Genomic DNA, 25,005 nt, shown 5'->3' on the forward strand with positions numbered 1-25,005 from the left:
GACGGATGGGTTTTCATTAGAATGGAGGTAAATACATCACTCTGAGATAATATGCAGAATATACAGGCGGAAACATCTCTCTTTGGTGTTTGACATTTTGTGTACTAGTGCAATAAACATTTAGAATTTAAATAAGCCGCAATACAAACACTACGCTTCACTGTAATGGACGGACGGGGTCTCCAGCATGTGCATGCTGCCCCATTTATGATGATTTACTCTGGATGTTGTTTATCCTACCAAGAAAACACACAGGAAACTCATCTCTCAGCAGAGATGAATTGATGGCCTGCAGCCTAAATACAGCTGGGAGAATAGACTTCAGTGACACGGGTCACTCGGCGGCGTGGGAGTAAAATTCATCTGGAAAACACGTGCAGCGAGCGAGGAGAAACGCATGTACGCACCAGTCTACCATTTATTGCAGGTTCTCACAGAAAGATGCTTACTCAGTTTCAAGCTATCGAGAAAACCGTTTGGTAAAGCGGCCGAGGGCATCAGTGAGTAATCACAGGCACGTGGTTTTTACATGTGTAGATTCATATTCAACTGTCAAAAATGTAAAATGTGTGTAAGGTACCTGTGCCATGACGTCATGTGACCAGATGTCCGAGGCGGAAGTGATGTGCTGTCCCTTTGCGATCTCTGTTTCTGAGGGCCTGAGCAGAGTGGGGCCAAACACGGTGGCCAGGTTGTGGAGGGACATCTTGTTGATGGGCTCCTTCTCAGCCACCCTGCAGCCACAAACAGGGAGGAAGGCGTTAATACACACCGTGCTCCGTGGATTTTTGTTTTGAGGTTAAAGGTTAGAAAAGTTTAACCAAAAAATATATTCACTTTTCAAATTACACTAAAAGATTTGGGTACTCTTTGTCTGACAGGTGGAAAAACGGAGTAGATGTCTGTAGATATCTGAGGGATAGTTTTTGAGAGTGGTTTTTGAGGGTGTGTACCGTTTGCAGAGATGGACAGAGAACTCGACCCCAGTACTTGAGTAAGAGTATAAATACTACTGGTCAAAATTTACTCAGTTACAAGTAAAAGTAGCTCAGTCGACATGTTACTTGAGTAAGAGTAAAAAAGTACTTGCTTTTAAAGGTACTTAAGTATCCAAAAGTACATGCTTTTAAATTTACTTTAAGTAAAAGTAAGAGTAAGAGTAAATTTCTTATTTTTCACATTAATGAATTACTATAATTTTTTCTAAATTAATTTAAGGACCTTTTAACTCTTGTTTCTGAGAATTAACTCTTTGAAACCACCTGCACTGATGTGCTGCTTTTAGGGGTTAGGGTTTCCTTTTTTGACAAGCACAGCTTGTGTTCAATAGTATTTTAGAAGAAAAAAAAAAAGCAGACCTGAAAGTAACGAGTACTTTTCAACCTCCCTAGAAATTAACTCGAGTAAAAGTAAAAATATTTGTCTTGTAAATGTATTCAAGTAAGAGTAATAAGTACCAAAGAAATCTAATATTCAAGTAAAGTACAAATCCTCTGGATGTGTAGTTAAGTACAGTACTGAAGTAAATTTACTCCGTTACTGTCCACCACTGACCGTTTGAGGTGCTCCAGCAGAGTAAGGAAGGTCATGAGGTTGGGGTCCGGCAGGGAGCGTAGGAGGTGCATCATGCAGTTCTCCTTGGCTGCTGGGTCAGAGAGCGCTGCGAGAGAGAGGAACAAGATGTCAGATCAAATTATGGTGAAACAGCTTTTTAAACTTTCGCCCTTATCTCTTTCAGCTGAGCAACGATAACTCCCCCCTCAAGTCTAAAAATGGCCCGCTGATGACAAACAAAACTTCCTGCACAAAAGGTCGCACCTATGCCCTCCATGAAGGCGGGGTAGAGGCGGTCGGTGAGCAGAGGCTCCGGCAGCTCCCTGAAGTACAGCTTCAGTGTCCCTGCGATGGCGTTAATGTCCATGTCGCTCAGCATCACCAGGATGTCTTTGGTATCTACGGGTCGGACACAAACAAAGACCGATTAGAAAGTGAACACGCTGCATTGTTACAGACACAATAACACAGCTGCTCTCTCTCCGTCTCCAGGAGTGACGCAATCTCTCGACAACCACACACAACCACACACAGACAGACGCTGAATATCACACACGAAAATGAAAAGTGATACTCGGCTCCGCTCAGTCAGATCTGGGTGACGTAAAAAGCAGCCGTGACCGACTGAGACGCTCATGAACAACACCAAACAGCTGCTGCTCCTCATCTGTCCTGGATGCTGACAGCCAATTCCCACAAATCTATTCCAGTAAACCACATCACACATGATACATCTACGTGCTGAAAGGCAACACATCCTTATTTTGATTACATACAGGTTCAGAATGGTTATTTTTGTTTTTTGATTTGATTGAATGTTTGAAATCATTTTATTTAAGTTAGGTTTTCTTCCTTTTGTCATACGTCCTTCATACTAACCCTACTCTGTGAAACTAATATGTAGTTAATAAAGAAAGTACCTAACTTAACCCTTTTGCACATTTTCTAATTCAGTGACAGTCACACAATAGAATACATCTTTATTTATCCCAGAGGGCAATTCAGTTTTGCAGCTAACATTATTACATACATTATTCATTCGTTCAACACATTCATTAATTAGTTAAAAGTCAAGTTAAAAGTCAAGCCCCAGAACAGAAACAGCATACGTGATCATATTATACTAAATTAATAAATAATTAGTTTAATTAAGGGAGCAGTCATCAAGAAAAACAGGAAAGCATAGATAAAAAAACTCATTCAGAAAGGTGGTTCAAATGGTTGCTGGCAGGTTTAAAAACCTAATGGCACAAGGGATAAAAGACTTGGAAAGGCGGTCTGTTGTGCTAAGAGAGACCTGAATATTGTGTATCACAGAGTGCCCTGCTTTGTAAATCCCATCCTCAAAATATACTAAATAGCACTTTGATCCTTATTCAGGATGATAGGAGGCCGGCAGTGTCACCCAGAAACCAGTGGGCGAGAGCCGCGAGACTTACTGGTGTCAAACGCTGCTTTGAGGGCCTGGATATCAGTGGCCACCCCTGAGATCCTGTAGATTCCTACTTCGTCAATCCCCCTCTTCTCCACTTCCTCAATGCACTGACGGACAATGTAAGGCACCTTGGAGCGTTCACGCCTGTGGACACAAACAGCAGTTACACCCACGTTACTTCTCTGACGATGTGAAACAGACTGTGGACTGTGTTTAGCTCGTATATAATGTGCAGTAATGGGTTTGTATAAAGTAAAGTTTTACTCTGGGAAGGGATACTTACTTTGTCACCACGTTGATTTTGACTCCAAACACCCCACTCTGTTTTTTGGACGGCGTTCTCTTCAAGCTGAGGTCCCGACTCGTGAACTTCATGGAGAACTCCACTTTGATCTGATGGTGAAGAAACCACAGTTGAAATAAACTCCATCGCTGTGAGCAGCCAGGATCCTCACAAACCATCTCTGTTTGCTTAGTGATTGGGAGGTTTTGACAGTGAAATCGTAACACTGAGCTACTGATACAATTACAACACCCAACACCTTCAGAGTAATCATTACAGAGCCAAATTGATCTTTTCTCTGGATCGAGGCTGAATTCTTGTAGTCTCAAGGACTAAACACTTTAACTCAATCCTACTCTGACTTCCTGCAGGCTTGTAAGGGGATACAGTTTTGTTATGATACACAGACTGTTGAATAAAAACACTTGGAATGAAAAAGATGGCCAACCCAACACAGCCTTTGCCAAACATAACACATCTCATTACGGTAACTATTTACAAAACGTGTGTCTCACCCCATTCATCTCAATGACGTCCATGTGCCAGTTCTTTGACTGCACCGTCGTGGGATCCAGCTGAAAGACACAACAGAGACATTGGATGATGAGATTTTTTGCCTTTATTAAATAAGGAGACATGACTAAATTCATGTAGAGATTTCTGATAGCATTAGGCACAATGGAAGAGTCACATCCTGGCATCATGTCACAAGGGGAGACGACCAAGTAAGAGTCACTACCTGAAACAACAGTTTGCCAAAGTGCGGTTCAGAGTGAAGCCACTGCAACCCAAACAAAACTCTTTTCCCACATGAATCATGGGGAATATTTTTACCACAGAAAGAGGCGGGCCTTTCCTCTCTCGTTGTCGATTCCCAGACAGGCTTGTTGATATTTACATACTGTACAGTGGAAAATGTAGTAATGGAAAATTATATTCCTTGGTGGTGTTAAATTCCAAACAAGAGGGAGTAGCAGAGGTGTGTGAGAGATGATTAAAGCTTCACCCCTTCACTTTACACTTGACAAGCAATTAGCAAAAAGCTAATCTAATGCCGTCAAGCACTAATGTAAACACAAAGAAAATGATCCAGTCATTTTATGTGATTAGATTTTTATCCAGAACAAGACTGACACAACTTAGTATCCACAGTGATGTTGAGCAACACTTTCTCCGAAGCGCTGACGAGCTACTTATCAAAGAAACCCCCCACTCTCACTGGTGGAGATGAAAAGCTGCTGTTCCCGCCCGGTCTCGAACCGAGGACCTTTCGCGTGTTAGGCGAACGTGATAACCACTACACTACGGGAACTGGCTGCCCGTGGCCTCTCCCACTCTCCAGACCTGATCTCAAAGCATGCGTTGCGCAACCGACATACTGAGAAAAGCTGCAGCTGATTAAGTTTGAGGGTGACCGAAGGCACTTGTGATTTATCTTCACTGAGTCCAGAGTTCACCTTTCAGCTGCTCCATGTCTCTAACCCAGTTCACATTCAAGTGTCTCGTGTCAGTGCTGCTGCTTTACCACAGCGCACTCACCGCGTCTACTTGGGGAAAGAATGATGCCACTTAATGTTTCCCACATATGCTCCCTGCTGTGTATTGGGGGTCCAACAGTGGCTCCAAATTGGCCCAGACACTTGGCCTACTTTACCACACACATACTCAAAGTCTGGATCAGACGTGTCCCATGATGCCCTCTCAGACGATGATGGATGGCAAGCTTGTTGTTTCTTTAACTCTCCTGGAGTCTGCGCCTGCTGTGTGAGGCCACAGCAGCTAATGCCTTTTTTATAGGCTGCTTGAGCATCTGCACTACACGGTTATGTCATTACAACCCCATGTGCTCACCTTAGAGGAAAATAATAAGTGTTGGATGAGCGCAAGGGCAGCACACTTCTCCTATTGTCAGCATTAGACTGAAACCATTAAAAAGTTCTCAGTGAGTGTATTTCATTACCTCGTAAAAAGCCCATTTGGCATCGGTTTCACGCATTCCTATTATCGTTAAATCCTGTTTTCCCAGCAGGGTTTCGGTTTGAGATGAGAGACAGGTAATCACCACAATTGGGTCTTTACACAGCTACTGCCAAGAAGAGTGGGCGAAAATCCAGGACTTTCTGACGGCGCGTCGAAGCAGACTCACCGAGGGGAAAAAAATTAAACCTTCCTCCCACCTATTTCCTCTCTATTACCCCCTCCTAATTTCTGAAGAACCTGATTAAAAATGAATGTACTCAAATAGGGTTGTAAAAACAAAAAGGGATTCTTTACAGGCAGTGGTTACACTCCCTGACCCGTCTCGAAACTGTATCCTCAACTGGGCTCTTTTCTTTTCTTTTTTTTTATTAAAAAATACTTAAAGTGGAACTTGGCTCATTCCCCCTCCCGTTTCTTTCCTGGGAAATGAGTTGGTTTAAACTAAAGGGTTGACTGCAAACAGCTTGGCTAAAGAGGCCTGCACGAGGCAAACTCAGGCCGACTTACTCTAAACAAAGTTATTACTGTACGCTCCGAATTCAGAACAAAATGTCAGGAAAAAGGCTGCGAGGCAAGAAACTGCTTTCTTGGAGATGAACTGTGACTTAGTGGGGGATGTGTCGAGCCGGCTGGTTTAAACAAAGCTGAAGGAGGATTACAGGTTTTATCCTGAGTGACGTCTCAGGAGGGGAAGCAGCACGTAGAGGGCAGCAGGTGACAGGACGACTGGAGATGCAAAGGTGGATGATTTTAACAGCCTAGAGGCTAAAATAAAGACATAAAACTGGTTACAATCAACTAAATCTGACTGTGGTGGACATGTGGACGTGGGAACTGATGGTGTATTTAAAGCAAATGAGATACACTGCACATTCACTGTATGTTCAGAATGAATAAGTCTAATAATCCTTATTGCAGCTTCGCTTCAGTCCCCTTTCATCTTCAGAGAGATGAAAACTACAATGACCAACTTCCATTCACAGAACTGCTGGAGGGGGATTTCAAACACATGGGCATCTACGGTATGCGTGCACGCTCATGCACATGTCTGGGAAAAAGATAAAAGTCAGAAACTATCTGTGTTTTTTTTTTTTCTTTAAAGAGACATCCTCGAGCTAATATGGTTCCGCTTAGTATCGCATCAGTGCGGCGTCAAAGCGCTCTTTGTAGGACCGTGAAAATATCAAGGATGTATGATTGAAGAGAGGCCAGAGCAGACAGAAAACAGAAAACTTCAAATCTACTGGACTGTAGCGTTCACTCATTTGTACACATTCCAGTTTCAGTCTTTCCCTTATTTAGAAAACAATACATATGTATGTGTGTTTTGAGTACAGAGCAATCCAACCAGTACAAGATTGTTGGGATTCATTGTTGTATGAGAGTGCACCAGGTTTGGGGCTCAGCTGGTTACTGTGCTGCCCATTTACTGTATGGCGTGACTAAACCAGACCCCTGTATGCCATTACACACACAAATACAGTATACTGCAGCATACATTGTTCTTTTATGTGTTTGAGCATTTGAAGTAAATGCAATAGGAGACATGTGGCTGCCACTTGTAGGCCCTGCAGTAATGGGATGTTTCATCTCAGTATCTTTTGCTGCTTCTCTGTCAGTCATGCACAGAGCTGGCAGAAATATCCCGACCAAGTGCCTTCACTTCAAAAGAAGAAGCAGACAGCCGTGAGCCAGGATGCACATACAGCCTGTACTCTGCCCCCATTTATCTACGGGGACAGAACAAAGCAGATAAGATGTGTCGCGGTGTTTCGCCACCACACACTCTTTAGTCTCCTCTTTGCACAAAAGTAGTGCACAAGGGACCTGATAAAGAAGTTGGTGTTTGTCATAATAATGAATGATGAAGTGATATGAAGTGATGTGGCCTTTTTGGGTGAAAACAAACTTGTCTGAAAATGATACTAGACTGAGTGCTTTGACTGCTGTTTAGTGCTAGGATTGTGCTTGTAATAATGTGGTAAAAAAAAAGAGGTTGAAGACTTTGAAATGAGTTTAAACAGGCTTTAAAGCATTACCTCTTCTGATGAGATTAATAAATGGGTCACTGTTAGAGCCACCGGTGACCGGTTTAACATTTATTTTAATTGCTGCATGAAAAGACTGTTCATTGCAGGGGTCATGGTCTGACCTGTCATGATTAAAAAATGAAAAAAAAAGTGCTGTTCCCGCCCGGTTTCGAACCGAGGACCTTTCGCGTGTTAGGCGAACGTGATAACCACTACACTACGGGAACTGGCTGCCACCTCCTCCCTTCCGCCACCCACAGATAATCCTGCTCTCCTCCACCGGCGTGTAACACGAGAGTCGCACTTCTGCAGCCGTGAGGAGAGTGACAGCGACAACAGACTGACACAGAGAGGACAGTCAGAGGTCTACAGCCCTCTGGTGCTGTTTACGTTTCCTACACTTTTCAACGCACTGGGGGGCCGTGCATCACCACCACAGCAGGAGTGAAACACGCGCAGGTTCTTGATTCGTCAGAAGAAAAGGGCACATGTTTTTGCCAAGTGACCGTGCAAAAATCAGGCACAGGCGCTGATGCAGTTAACACATTCGGCCCAAGTCAGTCTATGGCACGACCATCCCTCAGGAAACAACATCCAAATAATGCAGTGCAGACCTGTAGTATGTCTACAAGTGTTTTTACAAACTGTCAAAAGGATTGGATTTGATTAAAATATAAAAATCAGATGAAAGGGAAAACCATGAACCCTAATATTCTCACATTTAATATCATACTGTACTGTATGTGACCCAGATTTAATTCATTTTATTAGTTTTCTATTAAAAGTGGAGATATTTCTATCCTGCTGGTTTATGTAGATCTAAGACAAAGTGAGTCTAGGTGTGAATATGTTAAAACAGCAGTAAGACATTGTACCAAGCAGTAGCTGAAATGATGTGTAAAGGTTTTAATAATAAAATCCCAATACACTTAATTAGCCCATTTTTGCTGTGCTGGAGAATTAATGCACGCTGGTGACAATATTCAAAACACCACTTCTTCTGATATGCTAAATTAATGAATTTCTGTCTAATTTGTCCTTTGTGTTTCATCGCAGCTTTCCCATTGCTGCTCTCTGGCTGATTAAATATTCATTCAGCTGCAGGAAGCTTTTTATTAGAGCTTTAATTAGAACGTAGCTCAAACTGCACGGCTCCTTGGTTTTAGCAGGATTACAGGGATTGTTTGAGAAGTGATTGAGCCTTTTTTTTCTCCCATTCTCGCAGCATATTTTTCCCCCTTTACAATACAAGCGCACTACTATTTTTAGCCCTGTGTACCACATAAGCATAATGTTTAAACGTGCACCAGTGAGAGCGTCTTTTTACTCAACAGCTGCTGATGTCATCGTGACCATGTGAGGTCGCTGACTCAGTTGCCATGTTGCCCGGTCCCCTAACTTCCTAGTTTGAGCCAATCGGGGAGAGTTTTCAGGCAGCAGAGGGCTGTGATTTGCAGAGTAGTCTTTCATCTCTGCAGGCGTAGCGCAATTCTCTTCCCGGGCCTGTAAACAGCAACACACATACTCATACTACACTTATGCAACATAACCCTGCCTGCAGCCCGGGTGAATAAGAGCGTTAGTGCAGAAGGAATGGAGAGTTATCCATCCTTCACTCCATAGAGTGAAATGGCCCTTTAATGCTCGTTCAGTAGCGCTTTCATGGTTTTGTCTCCATTACAAATAATTTAAATGCCTTTCTCATCATGTCGTTACTGTTTTGGATGATATTCAGTGTGAATTTGCTCTGTAAAGACATGAAAGAGTAAAAAAAGAACAAGAACAAACGCATTATTAACGTTTTTCTGCAAATAATAATAATAAAAAAAGCATGAAACATGATTCCTGGAACAGGCTTCTCTGGATGTTACCACTCATCTCCCATTAAAAGCCCTCAGACCTCAGTGTAAAACCCACACAGATGCAAAAAAACTGCTTTGTTCCATTATTTAACAGACTAATCACATTTCTGATTTAATGTAGAACAGCAGCGGCTAACCTCACATATGCTTTCAATAGACCAGGATCCAAGTCACATTTTTGTCATGTGATGAACCCTCATGTTTGTGTTGGACAGAACTGCAACTGTGATGTTTTTTTTTTTTTTTTAGTTGTCAGCACTTGCAGGGACATGCCGTAGCCGTGGTCTCACTCGTTTCCCCACTACTCGGTGCCATTTGTGATCTCTACCTCTAACAGCATGTACCATTTGTGAGCCATTAGATCATCTCCCTGTGTGTTTACTCAGAGGAGTCCACAAAAAAAAAGTTGCTGCAAAACAGAAAGTAGGCCTATGATGTGTGCGTTTTTTAAAGCAGGTGCCAGTGTGATGATCAGAGGACCGGTTGATGTAATATTCTCCAAGTTTGGGTTTTTCTGGTTAAGTTCTGGTTTATCTGCCTCTGTGAGCTTGACTTTGAAATAAACCAGCAAAACAAGTTAGAGCAGGACTGTCCCCGACTGTTCCAGACAAATCTCTCTGAGTCATCCTCTTTATGTACTACAGTCGTCGCCGGAGCCCAGACCACTGTTAAAGCATGTGTTGGACATACCAGAAGCCCACAGCTCCTAACTCTCCCCTCCTAATTACATGATTAATGTCTCGTTGTCACCCTACCGAGATTAAAGCCATCCTGCGTCGGGGGCCAGAAGCGAGGGGGGGGGGGGGGGGGTCACTGTGGCTATCAACCTGAGACTGCTTTACTGACCTGCCTCGTGTCTCGTGGAGCTCATTAACCAATCGCGGCTTCTGCTCGCTGGGGGATGGATTGGGGCCAATAAAAGGCTATGCCCCGCGGTGGGGACAGACAGAGATTTATGTGGCCTATATAAAAGGCCATTAGGGGGACTGCCTGGCATTTTAGACACACAGGAAGAAGGGATGAAACTAATATCATCTGCACTAATCAACATACTCAAATGGAAGAGCATAATTTCATATGTGGGCTAAAATGCGGCGGGGGCGAGAGGTGGGATGAGCGCGGCAGAGGGCGGATGATAATGGGTGGATCTGATTCTCTTCCACGGCTAAGCTGGCACGACAGCTCCATTGTTCTCTCCTGCTAAGCTGGCTGAAAGTCCACAAAGAAAAATAAAAACCCATAACCTGACCAGCAAACAGGGTCATCAGCCAAAAATAAATCCAAAAACGTGATGTTAAACACACTGTGCCAAAACCAGCGACAGCCCGTTAACAGCTTAATCATCATTTGTTCTTTTTGCCGGGGACACATTCGATACATTATGTCTCGTTCCAGGCCAATTACTGTTCCCAGCCAGACTCCTATCTCATCACACTGTCTTAATTAGCGGCTGCTCCAGGCTGAAGGAGTGAGGAGGACAATTCCCCCGTGTGCCTTCATACCCTCATGCATCCACATTCCTCTAAACACCCTGTGAATAACACGATTCATGGCACAGATGCGCATAAACAGAAAAAAGCAATATGCCCTCAAGTCCGCTCTTCCTGCTGCTTTCTGTAATTCTTTGAAAAACAACACTCAAAGTTGCTCTTATTCATTCATAGTGTGTTTTAGAAGCTAAATTGAATTTTAAGACACATCTCTGAGTAAATTTGATCAATTTAAAAAACTAAATGAGGCTATAAAAGAGCTCACATATGTACACAGCTATATAAAATGAATGAATATTGCAGATAAAAGAAAAATAATAAAAAGGAAGCGATGCACAATGTTTTTTTTATGTGTATGTGATGAAAGAACTATCCTGAAAAATTAAAACATTATACAAAACTTGTCAGACTTCAGTGTTTATTATTTTTAGATCCTTTTTGAACATGCTGGTCCCCTGACATCATTTAACACTTATCGCCTCTCCAGCATCGAACAGCGTTCAGCGCCGTGAAGAGAGACGCAGCGATGTGGGGGTGGGAGGTAGTAGAAGAACTGATAGGATCTAAAGCCGTCTGAGCGCAGAAAAACTGAAAGTTTACTCATAAAAGCCGGCATTCAAAGGAGACATTCAGAATGAATGAATGAATGGATGAATGGGACTTCACAGAGAAGTTGTGTGACCGGGGATTTCTGAGCAGGGTGGGAGCCGAGAGGCAGGATCACATGCAACTAACTGCAATGCTGCCAAACTCGGAGAGCAATGAAACTCAGAGACGTCTCGTGTTGCATTCTTGGACATTAAGATGTGCGTCTCTGTGTACAGAGGGCAGGAATCAATCAATACAGCACCTGCGGGTCAATGCAGTAAAGTCTGGGCTTAGGATGTAATTTCCATTTTATCCTGCTCAGTATAAGCAGCGGTCAGCCTTCCTCCAGCCTGTTGAATAATGGAAAGCCAAGTCAACTCTCAATTTGGATTCTTTGTTCAGGGCTGATTCATTACAGCTCAAAATGCTGGCGATGCACTAACAATGAAGATGAGGAGAAGGAGGAGGATGAGGACTGCTGAATAACCGTACAGTGAAATGGAAAAAGACAAATACACCTAGGGCTCATTTCTCCACGCAGCAGTTACAGTTTTAGCTGCGTGTGCAGAGCTATGCATAGAAGCAGCGCAGACTCACGTGCTTCCTCTCCGTCTTCCACATACAGAAAGCATCTGGAGGAAAAAAGGTACCACTTTACTGCTCCCACACATGACTCACTATCCAGAACCTGCATTTAAACAAAACCTGTGTGTGCGTTCATGTTTGGGGATCTGATCCCTCACACAAAGGTGACTTATTCTAACCTGAAAGCTTTCACCTCATGACACCATTTGTCCTTTCTGAATGAACCTCAATCCTATAAACACAACAATGAATACTGTGTTTTTCCATCTAATTCTGGTCCAAAACTCAAGTGTATTAAGAAAAAAAAATGATGCAAACCCAACAAAATGTCAGGAACTCATAAGTAACAAAACACTTTGGGGAAACTGCAGATTATAACACTGGAAGAGTTTATCCAAAGATTTACCTTTGGCAAAAAAAACAAAAACAAAAGACGGCGTGAACATGCCAGACACATGTTTCAGGAATGTGACAGTTAATCACTGGAGGAAAAAATAAATATTATGTGCTTGAAATGCCAAAGGAGCATTGGATCAGTTCAGCCAGGAGACAACAATACCTCCAAATGAACAGCAGAGGGAGCTGGTCTGATGCTGAAGCACAACAACACAATTTTTTTTTATTTGGAAACACGGTGTACTCATCACGAGTGGCCTTAAACGAAGACCAACAAAGGCTGGTGCTGCAGGAAGTGGCAGGAACGACGAGAGGGAGAGGGAGGGGAAAAGATCAGAGCAACAAACAAACAGTGAAGGTGATGGTGAAATTATTTTAAAACTGTATAGTCAAGTATTCATTGAACTTCTTTGTGTTATTTGTCAATACATTAACATATCACATATCAGGTTGTGCTGCATCAATCCTAAAAATCCATCCATTTGAAGTATGGAACCAATATTATAAATATTAAATAACAAGATTAGTGATAAATATTTACAGTCTGTCAGGATAAAATGACTGGAGAGGGGAAGAAAAAGCATGAATTAAAGTTTTTCTAGAAAACACTTCAGTGTGTATTGTGGTGGGTGTTACTGCAGGTCAGTTTATGTAGCAGTGGGTGATTGTTTCCACTGCAGTCAATAGGCCCATCAGATAAGAACAATAGTCAACTCTGCGCTGAAAGAAAGACACCGGGGGAGAGGGAGAGAGAGAGTGCACACACACACAGAGACACACATGGAGAGAGGGACACACTGAAAATAAAAGAGACACAGAGGAAACAGATGGAAGTGACAGAGTGATAAATAGCAAGAGAGCACATGCAAAGGGGGAGAAGATAAAAGAGAGGAAACACAGCTTGTTGTATGTATGTATGTGACGTGTGTGTGTGTGTGTGTGTGTGTGTGTGTGCGCATATGTCAGGCAGAAACCTTTTGTCTGAGCAGCTTGCTGCGGACGCGGCCCCATAGCTTGGCCCCGGTGTTGGTGTGCCTCTTGAGCACAGGGGTCTGTGGCTGGCTGGACAGATTGTGCTGGTTCTGGTCCACGCAGCAGTGCTGCTCCAGGCGCTCGCACACCGAGTTCAAGTTTACATCCGACACCAGGATCTCCGTCATCCCAAAGCCTCTGATGTCCCCCTCCCACCAAAACACAGGTGGAACGAAGTGCGAGGGGAGGATTGGTTCCCCCTACGTAGTAAACCTCTACACAGATTATCACCGGACCAAAGTGCTGGAGAGAAGCAGCTCCGGGGTTTCACCAACAAAGAAAAAAGTCTCCCGCAAGCTGATGTTCACTTCAAAAGAGAGAGGAGTGATGAAAGGGAGAAGATGAAGAAGATGAAGAAGATGCTGCTGCTGCCATGGCTTCCTTGATGAGCCTGATAATAATTCCACGTTGGTGCTGCGTCTCTCTGTGAGCTCATTCCACAGTCAGCTGCCAACATCTCCTCGCTGTGTGTGCAATCTGACTTCCACAACGGCAAACACAGATACGGAGCGCGAGAGTGAGGCAAAGAGAGAGAGAGAGAGAGAGAGAGAGAGAGAGAGGGAGGGAGGGGGAGGAGGGGAGTGAATGAGCTCCCGTTGTCACCGAGCGGCCCTGCTTCTCCAGATGTTGATGGACACACCTCCAAAGAGAGGAGGGAGGGAGGGAGGGGGTAATACACAGTCAATGAGAGAGGAGGAGGAGAGCAGAGAGGAGGGAGAAGGAGAGAGAGAGAGAGAGAAAAAGGGGAAAGAAGGAGGGAGCGGAGCGATGGACGGCTCAACGCTGTGCTCTGTTTTCTTCAGTGATCTGACCCCTTGTCAACCTTTCCCAGAGCTGGTCAGCAAACTCAGGAAATGACTCCAAAGAGGAATGTGATGAGGAAGACGAGGCAGAGAAGGTGTGAAACTCTAAGAGAGGAAGGTGATGAGTGATAAACAAGCCAAAAACATCACCTCAGTAATAAAACTAAAGAGATTCATCTAAAAAAATGTGATAAAAGGAACAATTTTCCTTCTTTCCAGCCTCCTCTTCCTCTTGATGACTTCTCACCGCGCTCTTACAGTTCCACCATTGCCCGTCCGCTCACTGTGAACGTGTGTGTGTCTGTGCATTTTTATTTTTCCACTACAATGCTTTAACCCTTCTCTCACTTAGTGCGTCTGTTGACATTGGAAAGTCGACCAAAGACGCCGACACGCACGCACAATCGCTCGATGGCTGGTGCATCCTGGGAGACACGCAGCTACAGTAGGCGAATCACCACCACACTCATTCAACAGGGCAGCAGGAGCTGGCTGCTCTTAAGAGGCGTATTCCTCTGTATAATGGATCGATTGGGGCAGAGGGGGGGAGTCAGTGTATGCCTGTCAAACTCCATCTCCATCCAGCGTGTCCCCATCCCATTTAAATTAGAGTGAGGGGGAAATATTCTGCTGGGGAAAGGTTACAGGCACGAGGTTGCATTTTAAAAAAACCCCCCTCCCCAGTTGGACAGACTGTCTGCTGGGCTGAACGGTGGATATGATTCAGAGCTGGTGTGTGTGCGCTGCATGGCAGATAGTGTGATGCCTGCTGATTGCACAGTGATTCATATATGGGTTCAGATAAGACGTGGAGCACGTTACACAATTTCCTTCATCTGGAGAAATGGTGGGACACAGCTGTGTTTACTAGGACGGCAAGTGAGAGGCATAAATATGTTGTCTACAATACACAGCTCCTCTCTCCACTATGAAAATTAAACAGTTTAATCCCAGAGGAAACATTTTCAATTCGTCCTGTACACACTGATGGAACAAAAAGATCTATAAAAAAAAACAGAGAAAGTGAGTCCATGTGAGCCCCGAACGCACTTTAACAAAGTCGTCAGGTCGTCTCAGATAGCGGCAGACGGCGTGATGCCACGCCACACAAACACACGGGTTTGGCGCGTGAGGCTGTGGTGAAGGAAACAGATAGATGGGGTGAGGAGGGCAGGCCTGTATGTCTGACACTCTGACCGACGGCAGAGGAGGAAGAGGAGGAGGAGGAAGAGGAGGAAGAGGAGGACGGGGGAGGCGCGGTGGGCTGATTTAGAGGAGACCTCAGCCAACCTTCACCACAGAGTATTTTTAACTCCTAGTGTTTTCAGCTATGAGATATACAGACTCCATGCGTCACATCTCGGAAAGAATGTCTGGGAAAACCATGTTTTGAAAATGGGGGGTGCGGGTGGGAGGGTGGGGGGGTAAAAACCCACGGGGAGACAGAGGATATTTTTGGGTAAGATGAGAGAGAAGAGCAAGACAGAAATAGACGAGTAATGTTTTAACTGCGTGTGCATGTTCAGCTACATATGTTTCAGTCGCTGTTGTTGTAATTGAGTTCTGCTGCCACAGCATCCATCACACACAGAGACAGAGAGACAGAGGCAGAAGAATGAGGGGTCGTAAATCATTGTGATTTTCCTTAATGATCGCCAAGTGTTTATTTCAGTCCTGAGTTGAGAGGATGAACTTTATGTGGATGAACTGATCCAACGTTTTCTCTCTGATACTAAAACACACAGAGGACCGGTCTGTGTCTCTAACTGTGCAGTTGACTGACCATCCACCCATCCCATCAGCTTGTAGAGTTTATAGAGCCCATCCTAGCTGACATAAGGTGAGGGTGGGTGGGTTGCATCTTGGATGGGTCATCAGTCCATCACACAGTCGACGTAAAGAGACAAACAACCTCACACACTCACACCTATGGTCGCTGCTAATTAACCTATGAGTTGCATCTCTCTAGACTGTGGAGAAGCTCCAAGAAGAGGAAGAAGAAAAACTTTATTTGTCCCTGTAAGGAAATTGTTTTTTTGCACAAACCCAAGGCATTTCAATGACACCAATCTGCTGCTTTCTGAGGATCAATAATTTTGCAACAAAAAACTGACCAAAACTGACACAGATTAATTTTGATTATTGATTTATTGCTAATCAGCTGATACTTGCGAGTGACACTGTTTATAAAGCTGTGGATCTTTAAGTGAAAGTATTGAGAGAAAAGAAGTAACATGTTGATTTCTATGTAACTCAAGAGTACAAATGTAAATAATGCAACAATAAAATAATGTCTCAGCTCAACACACTTTGGTTGATTCAACCTTTACTGTCCTGTAAAACAGGTGATGCTGATGGTGGCTATAGTCTGTACAGGTAGTCTTAGTGAGATATTGGTCAGTATTGCAGCCTTGTGTGCTTCTGATTTAGTCCAACACTTACACTGCGTCTTAGCATCAACTGTTGGCTCACTATCTTTTCCTCAAAATCCAGTGCAGCATCTTATCATCTTCACTATCTCCCACATTTCCTTGCACACACTCGTATATTTTAGAGTAGCAGCAGCTCTCAGGCGTCTATACGAGCGGGTCACCCAGAGTCCAACACGCCACAACGCATCACATCCACGAAACCGTGAAGCGAACACACACATGTGCATGTATGCACTCCTCCATCGCATACTGTACATTCATATATCCACTGCTCTACTCTCTAGTGTGAGCTCATGACTTATTTATGGCTTTATAACCGCGCCTACACACTGTACATACAGACATGTTAACCCAGAAAACTGAGGGCTCGCTCAACTCCACGCACGTTTAAACAGACCTGACAGATTTGCTCAGGCTGCACAGGACTGACACGGTTCAAACAAACCCGGCTTTACTCCATACGTGACATTTAAATGCAAATATAATAACAGGTTAGCGATGTGCCACAATAATATTTGCCTGGATCTTGTTGGAAGCAAACTATTTCTGCTCTCTGGTTTTGTTGGTTGGGTGGGTTTTGCTGTGCGTAAGAAGAGCGGAATAATGGCCCCTTATTTTCCAAAAAAAGGCCCCTCGCATAGATAAAAATGTACTGTGAAGATAAATGAACAGTATGAGAGGGTGAACTGCGTGGGGCCTTGAGCTTGGGAGACATGGGAATGATAAAAAAGAGGAAAGACGCAAAAGAAGAGGAGGAGGAGGAGGAGGAGGGAGTTCAACAGGGAGATAAGATTAAGAGTTCTTGTGGGAATTGGAGACTACATGAAAGAAAAGAAAGTAATTAGCAAAAGCGGTAATCCTCGAGATGTTTTTTTGGTACCAGGTTTGGTGCTAAGAACTTATCGCTGTTTCAGAGATCACCTGAAACTGTGGCTGTTGCCTTCCCCTTTTCCCTTTTTTCTGCTGATTGATTAAGCTTGGTTTGCTCTGGGTTAAACTTTTGTCTTTTCGGTCTTCTTTCTTTCTCACACTTTAACAAAGACCTCACGCTGTTAGAAATCTGTGCACCGAAGATCTAAGGAACAACCCCCTCGGCACCAAGTTATTTTGAAGGGCAATTTAAAACACACTTCATTGGAAAATGGATTCGCGTGTAATTTCAAATATGTAGGTGAAACATGAAAAGGTGAGAGAACAGATGGTTCAGGACCGAGCGTGTGTGTTCTGACATCACCAGTCCTAGCTCTTAATTATAGATGGGCTGGCACAGCCCCTCATAAAGCTGCTCCATATGACCAGACAAGCTGACAGGGGAGGAGGGAGAGGGGTTGAACAAGGTCCTGGTTTCTACTCGAGACGTGAGGCCGCTCCCTTAAAAAGCACCGTGATTCTGTTGATTGTGCGATTCTGCGGCCTCGGCTCCTGCAGGCTTCAGCGCCGCTCTGCCAATCACAGAGACCGGAGAGAGAGAGCCCAAGATAAATTAATGATCAATTTAACGACCAGGCAGCTCTGACATGAATATGGAGCAGCTCTGTCTGAATCCATGCCTGCCTAATGAACATGGGATGTTCCTGGCACTCTAATGAAGTCAAGTCTACGTTCAGGTGTTTGCCATGTAACAAGCACATCTGCCTGGAAATGTTTCGTCCATGACCTTCACTGTACCCCCCTCCTTTGTATGAGACAAACCATGTGTGATGCAATTCAGCCATAAATTACATATCAGGTCAGAGCCGGAATATTTCACATTAACAAGATCCTGTATTCACAACAACAGTAACAGATTTTCAAACAGGAAGCTGCACCGTGTCTCTGCTCACAGTAAGAAGGTCCACGATTAAAGTCCAGCTGGGCCTGTAACTGTAGAGCAGGAGTGTCCTTGCCTGACCGTTAGAAAATGTATGGATAGGCCATACATTGATATTTTGGGAGTAACCTTTTCCTAAAACCAGGAGTCATTGGAGGAGATTGGTCTACTCGTATTTATTTAGCTTTGCTCTGCATAAAAATTAGACCTGACCTGACTCACTTTAAATGTTACTTCAAACTTTAATTGTCAAACCAACACCTCCAAAAGTTCAATAATTCCAACTAAGTGGAACATTAAAGTGGTTGCGATCATCATATCTTCGGTAACTTTTAGCACAACATTTCAACACATAACTGCTGAAAGGCATCATGGAATAAATGTCAAAAGTATTCCTTTGAAAGATCATTTCTGGTGTATTTTGCACATGAAGGGGAACTATGATCTCCATTACAATGCAATGTTAATGCTTTTTCTGTTTTTTTGCACAGTCAAAAACAGGACGCACAGGTTTTAAACTACAGCCATGCTACACAACCTAATACTGAAACTGCGAGAGGACATTTATATTCCGAGCCTCAGCTCTGTACCGTTTCCCACTGTAAATCCCTGTGAGAACAGAGGTGATCATCTGGGACGTGGGTATCAAAATATGATGAAATAAAAAAAACCAGAGTGGCAGCTTCAGGCTTATTTAAGTTACTCATCAAAAATAACAAGTGCTTTGTTTTCATCGTGTCTTCGCTGCCCTCTAAGGCCTGTGATTGGCTGACACCGTGAGCTGGGTGACAGTGATAGCCTCCAGCCATGTTGTGAGCGGATAATTCAATCAGATTTAATTTGAAGGGTCTAAGTATGTTTATGGGATGACCCACTCCACCTCTTTGATCTTTCCTGCTGCCTTCGCTAAAGCTCTGGTGAGAGGAGGGGGAACAGAGTGGAAAAAGGGGGTGTGTGTGTGTGTGTGTGTGTGTGTGTGTGTCTGAATACGTGAGGGGGGCATTTGAGGGTGGGTCCTTCAGGGTACAGTCAGTGGGAGTGCTAAGATGGGAGAGCAGAGAAGGGAGGGAGGGTTTGGCATGGTGGGAAATCAGAGCCTTAGGGTGCTCTAAAGATTATTCCTGCTTCTCTTTCATCTGAGCTGATCGGGCGGGGGGGCGGGGGGGTGGGATGGGAGGGGGGTGTCTTCCTCCGATTAACTGCTCCATCACTTATTAAGCACTTTGGAACAAAAGTGGTGATGTGATGGAGAGCGAGGAAGGAGGAGGCAAGACAAGAGAAAAGAGCAAGGGGGAGGTTTCATTAGCATGTATCTCCAGTCTGTTGCTGTGTGTTGTTTGTTGGGTGTGGTTGGGATGAGAAGAAGAAGAAGAGCGCATCATGTATGGATCCTGTCAGAGACGGAGAGAGTGGGCGGAAAAACAAAGCACCCAGGATATAAGCAGCTATGAATACGCACAGATATTTAAAGACTTCAAATTTACTTAGAGGTATAAATCCAGCCCTTTATAGCTGCTCTTGTGTTTTGTTTTTTTCCCACCAGTGAATATTTCTGAGTTGGATGAGATGCATTTGGATGCAGGCAAGGACACAGAGAGAGCCAGATAAACTGAGCAAGAGCAAACAAAGCACAAAAAAGAGGTTGAGGAGCAGAATGATGCAAGAGCAAATGCTGAGGCAGTAACGCTGCAGGTTCTGCATGATAAACCTCCGTCCAAACACTGAGGTCACATCTTCAGTGAGTTATACCTCCACCTAATCTGACGCTCCGGCTCGATGTTGTGTTTTCTGCCGCACTTCTCATTTATTCTGTCTGTTTTCATGTCTGATCTCAGAACTCAAGAGGCAGCGATATGATTTAAATCCGGGACAACAATGAACCTGTCGGCCGGGCCCCCCGATATTGGAAATATAACAAGTCAATTTCTCTCCGTGGCACGGTCGCAGGCAGCTGAGGAAGACACGACGTCAGACACAGAATCAACAGCAGAATTCAAATGTGTCGTTACTTGGCTCAAAGCGTGTTTGTTCGTTAAACAGCAGAGCCCACTCTGTGAAGATAATTACAGCTAAACAACACAGTGAACTTTCTTTAATTACATCTGATCCACCCATCTCTGGCAAACACTGCAGCATACAAATATCAGCCAGGATGAAACTTGGGTTTGCTTTAAATAAAATCCTAAAATGAAAAACAGAGTTTAAGCTGCACAATGCCAATTTGATGGAACATAATGACAAAATTACTAATAATGCACAATAACATCATGGAACTACATAATCCTGTGTGTCTGGGTCTATTTTTTTCCACTGCGGTAAGTAGGCTACGGGGTTATGATAAGAATCTTTCCAGTATTTCTGGGCAAAGCACCCATTTTGTTGTATCTTTTAAAAGAAAATCTGTGCACAGAGACAGACATGAGTTGGAAAAATCCAAGTAATTCTTAGTGGGAGGTGACGACACATTCCTCTGTGTTTCAGCCGCCATCTCCTCTGCAGACTGGAGTTGGGTGTGATTTCCTCATACTAGTCACCACCACCGTGTCCTTTAGCGAGATGCGGTTGTGCACCCACCACTCTGAAGTTGTGATCTCTGCCTGCCTGGGACAGGGCTGCGTTACATCTGAGCAGTGTGACCCAGTTCCAGTGATGAGGAGAGTGCAGCCTCACAGGACGAACCTGCTTGAATAATTCACTCTGAAGTGTAAACCTGCGGCTGACTGGACGCAGCCACCTGGAAGATTACATGAGCAGGGAGGAGGGAGATGGGACTTTGAGAAGGGGAGGAGGTGACAGGATGATGCTGAATGAGATGTAGAAGAAGTATTATGCAACTTGAGGACACACAACAGCAACAGCAACTCCCTGTCCACACCAACTTGTGCTTTTCCTCTTTTCCTTCAAAGTGCGTTAATGACACTTCTTCTAAGACATCCTATTATTAAGAAGGAGCGGCCGAACTGCCGATGCTAATACTGCAAACTTAATCTAGCATTTAACATCACCGTGATGTTGCCAGGCAACAAGTGGAGCTTTTTCAGGAGGTCGTTGCTCACAGTAAAGAAACAGTCTGGCAAATAACTTCCTTTAAAACCACAATTTAGATTAAACAAGCAAAATGTAATTTGTTCATTTGTGAGTTTCAAAGGGTTTTTTGGACAGAGCCACGTTAGCTGGTTCCTCCTGTTCCCAGGCTTTGTGCTGAATGTTAAGTAGCTGTAGCTTTACCATACAGATGAGACTCTGCATCAATCTTGTCATCCAACGTTCAGCATGAAAACAAAAGGCATATTTCCTTAAAATGTGGAGGTATTCCTTTAAAGGGATAGTTCAACATTTTGGCATTGCCATAATCTAATGGGATTTTTTGGTTTCTCTCATCAAACTCATCAAATACAAGTTGTGGACAAGTTGTGACCTGCACATTCACCACGCTATGAGATGACAACAGAACATTACGACACAGAGTTGTTTTAGAGGTATACATGCAGAGACTGCTTGCTGAAAAACTGCCCCTGACGGAAACGTGCATCAGTGGTTTTGCATGAATTTACCTCAAAAACAACTCTGTCTGGTAACATTCTGTTATTATCTCATAGCGTGGTGAATGTGCAGGTCACAACTTGTCCACCAGAGCGTTTTGGAGTTGTTGTGTATTTGATGAGTTTGATGAGGGAAACCAAGAAATCCCATTAGCCTCTGTAGTGTAGCTCTGAGCAGCTCACGGCTCTGCTCCGCCGTTCTAAAAATAGCTTGCACTGACAATTAAAGGTAACAAACCTACTGCTATGACTACAGGGATTATGGCAATGGACCAATTTGCCAAAATGTTGAACTATCCCTTTAAGAGGAGCAGATATGAGAACAAAGGCTGAACTGCACTTTGTAAGAAATTATAATCAGCACAAAATGTGACTGAGGACGTGCACTTCCTCCACGACGGGTAGACGACAGAGAACTCCTTAATGAAGGACATAAAGTCCCCATCATAAAAAAAAACTGTTTCATAAGCTCTGACATTTTCTTTTCACTTTATATGGGTCAGTTACTCCGTTAACTCATTCACAGCGGCGTCCACTTCCTCCCACACCCTCCTTTCTGACATCAATAACCGGGAAAATAGATTTATTAAAAAGAAAAAAGAAAAATCTGAAGGTCAAACCTTATTAGCTTGTGAAAAAAACAAGTCAATGTGTAAGTGGAAAATCTATCAATCAATCAGTGAAGACTCCAGTGGCTTCAGCGTCTAACAAGCACCCTGGTGATTGGGTTGTTATGATGACCAGTCTTTGTGTAACAGTGTTAGCGAGGCAGCACAGACACCACCTCAGGCTTTATCACTACTCTGTCTCTTCTATCTCCTCTGCTCTGTTTTGATGCTCTATCCTTCTTCCTTTTCTCCTCCCAATCCACAGATAAAGAAGACAGATTACAAACCATACAGGTGTTTGTTTTTTTTCCTACTTATGATCGATACCAAGCAGCAGCCAGCGGGGCAGGATTAATGTAGCTGGATCGAGGTGGTGGCTTCAACCTAACCACAGCCGACCTGCCTTCTTCACGCTGGCTGTGCCAATCATCGTCAGGTCGTACTGAAGGGGAGAGGAAGAAGATGATGCAAGTAACCCAAACAACTCCTCCACTGCTCCTGGAACACACACATATAACGTACACATTGCTCTCTCTCCGGCTATTATACAACACACATTACATAATACAAATTGGTGACTCTGTGAAATAGACTTTTGAGGTGCCCTCCCTCATGGACACCCACTCGGCTCTTTGCAAAGCAGGACCGGCACAGGGAACAGGTACACACTCACACGCCAGCGCCCCCGCCGGATCAACACATTTAATGTTCCTGCCAGAGACATTTTTTCTCTTTCTTTCTTTTTTTTCCAAAAAAAAAAAAAAGATTGTTCCAATGAATTCAGCCCGACATGCTGGTTATGCAACAGGCTGCTTCAAGCAAAGCAGTACAATGAAAGCACTTGTCATCTGAGAACTACTAAGGCCTGGAGAGGGCAAGCTATTGTCCAGGGTTATTCAATCGGGTGCATTTCAGAGGTTAATTTCCAATTGTGCTGTGTGTTTCTTAAGTTTTGTATAATAACCTCAAAAAAGTTATTTTTTGGTATGAATTGCAGATTGAATAGAAACACAGAGGTTTGACGTCCCTTAATGTGTGAAGAAGGCAGAAGTTCAAGTTGAAGAGCTTTGATCTCAGACACGTTACATGTGGTGTCAGCCTGCTCTGCTCTGCTCTGCTCTGCAGCACCAGCAGAGGATTTGGTGAGGCCGTAAACACTCGTTAACTGCGCTGGCAATGATCTCATCTTTTACCCAGCTGACAAGTTCAAAACATCCTCGTGGGGTGTCTGCGGGGACTTTAGAAACATTTCCACCACATGAAAACAATTACATCATCATTAGCCTATTTCGTGGTGGTGGCAAAGAGAGAGAGAGGCCCAGAACTGAACTGAGGCCTCTGAACAGAAATCCATGAGGCCAATAAAGACAGTCTGGTATGGACAAAATGTAGAGGCACCTTACAACTATTACTGTAACCTGTTTACATCATTCTGACTCATTAGAGTGAATGTATGTCTGCCAAATGAGGAACACTTTGTTTTGCTAGCGAAGATAAACACCTGTCAGGGTGGCCAGCTGTGAGCCCAGCTGCACATCTGTAAAGCAGAGGTTGGAAAAGGCCTGTCTTTCAGGACTACAGATGAGTAGAACAAAACCTGACTGAATAAAGCAGAGTTTTGGACGGTAAAATGAAAGGGAGTGTCGATACTGACTGAAAGAAAGAAAAAAACAAACAAACAAAGAAACTAATCAGATAAAATCTTGTGTGATTAGTGCAGCAGCAGCAGCAGCACTCAGGGTTCAAGCTGTCTGTACTGTCCGAACAGGAAGCGGGCAGTCTCCCTCCCTCGCCCTGGGACAGGAAGTCATAAAGCAGGATCAAACGGCTGGCACTGCTCACGGTCCTGCCATATGAATAGCATAATGTCATGGGAATCCATAGACTCAACAACAGCTTCAAACCTCTGCAATAACCAAAGTAATGAAAAGTTGATCCCCCTTGGAGGAAGCTGCAGAGTTTCAGAGTGTAGATTCTGTACGTGCCGGTGGAGCTTCATTCATGACCAGGTTCTTGTACATTTACATTAAACATGCAGACGTCCTGTCCCACTCAGATAAGTGGAGTGGAAGGAATATGGAAAGGTCATCAGGACCTGCTGAAACGTGAAGAGAGGGAAAACAAACACGAAAGCGCCGGCGTTCAAGCCCTGACCTGAAACTGCTGAGCCTGATGAGTTAGTTTTACAAAAATCTATATTGGGCTTCATGTGTAAAGAGCTTTTTAATTATCTCACAAGTATTTGGGCAGCTAGCATTAAAATGTGTTGTTTTCTGCCAGAAATAACACACACTAAAAGCTTCTATAATATAATCAGCTGTCATGCTTTTGGTGGATGTCGCTGTTTATTTGCTTTTGACCCGCTGTGCTGTTATGGTTAGGGTTTAAATCTGGACCGCTGCAGCACTGTACATCAGCTCATGCTTACATTAGGGTGAAGGTCACAGTCTAGATCAGGCTAAGGGCTAAAAGCACTATTTTTGGGGACCTTGCACTTGTCTTAAATCTCCCTACAAGCCTGAGAAGAACGCTATTAATAACTGTATTTTCCTCAGCCAGCAGTTTCCATAGTCCA

At 43.9% G+C, this 25,005-nt stretch overlaps 1 protein-coding gene and 2 non-coding genes across 4 annotated transcripts in view; all 3 read right to left on the minus strand.

Annotated features, from left to right (window-relative positions):
* Window positions 1-25,005, minus strand: part of abr (ABR activator of RhoGEF and GTPase) — a 126,267-nt gene that overhangs the window by 3,284 nt on the left and 97,978 nt on the right. For both annotated transcript variants that reach the window (XM_085797492.1, XM_085797493.1), the window contains exons 17-22: window positions 3,788-3,847; window positions 3,273-3,382; window positions 2,994-3,133; window positions 1,819-1,953; window positions 1,555-1,660; window positions 581-734 (exon numbers count right to left, since the gene is read on the minus strand). In XM_085797492.1, coding sequence (XP_085653618.1) covers window positions 581-734; window positions 1,555-1,660; window positions 1,819-1,953; window positions 2,994-3,133; window positions 3,273-3,382; window positions 3,788-3,847 — 705 coding nt within the window. The remainder of the gene's footprint in view (window positions 1-580; window positions 735-1,554; window positions 1,661-1,818; window positions 1,954-2,993; window positions 3,134-3,272; window positions 3,383-3,787; window positions 3,848-25,005) is intronic.
* Window positions 4,512-4,584, minus strand: trnav-aac (transfer RNA valine (anticodon AAC)). The gene has a single exon. It is a non-coding gene; the product is annotated as a tRNA-Val (tRNA).
* Window positions 7,437-7,509, minus strand: trnav-aac (transfer RNA valine (anticodon AAC)). Its single transcript has one exon. It is a non-coding gene; the product is annotated as a tRNA-Val (tRNA).

The sequence above is a fragment of the Trachurus japonicus genome, chromosome 14 (assembly GCF_045865225.1).
Source record: "Trachurus japonicus isolate A0001 chromosome 14, Traja_1.0".
NCBI lineage: Eukaryota > Metazoa > Chordata > Actinopteri > Carangiformes > Carangidae > Trachurus > Trachurus japonicus.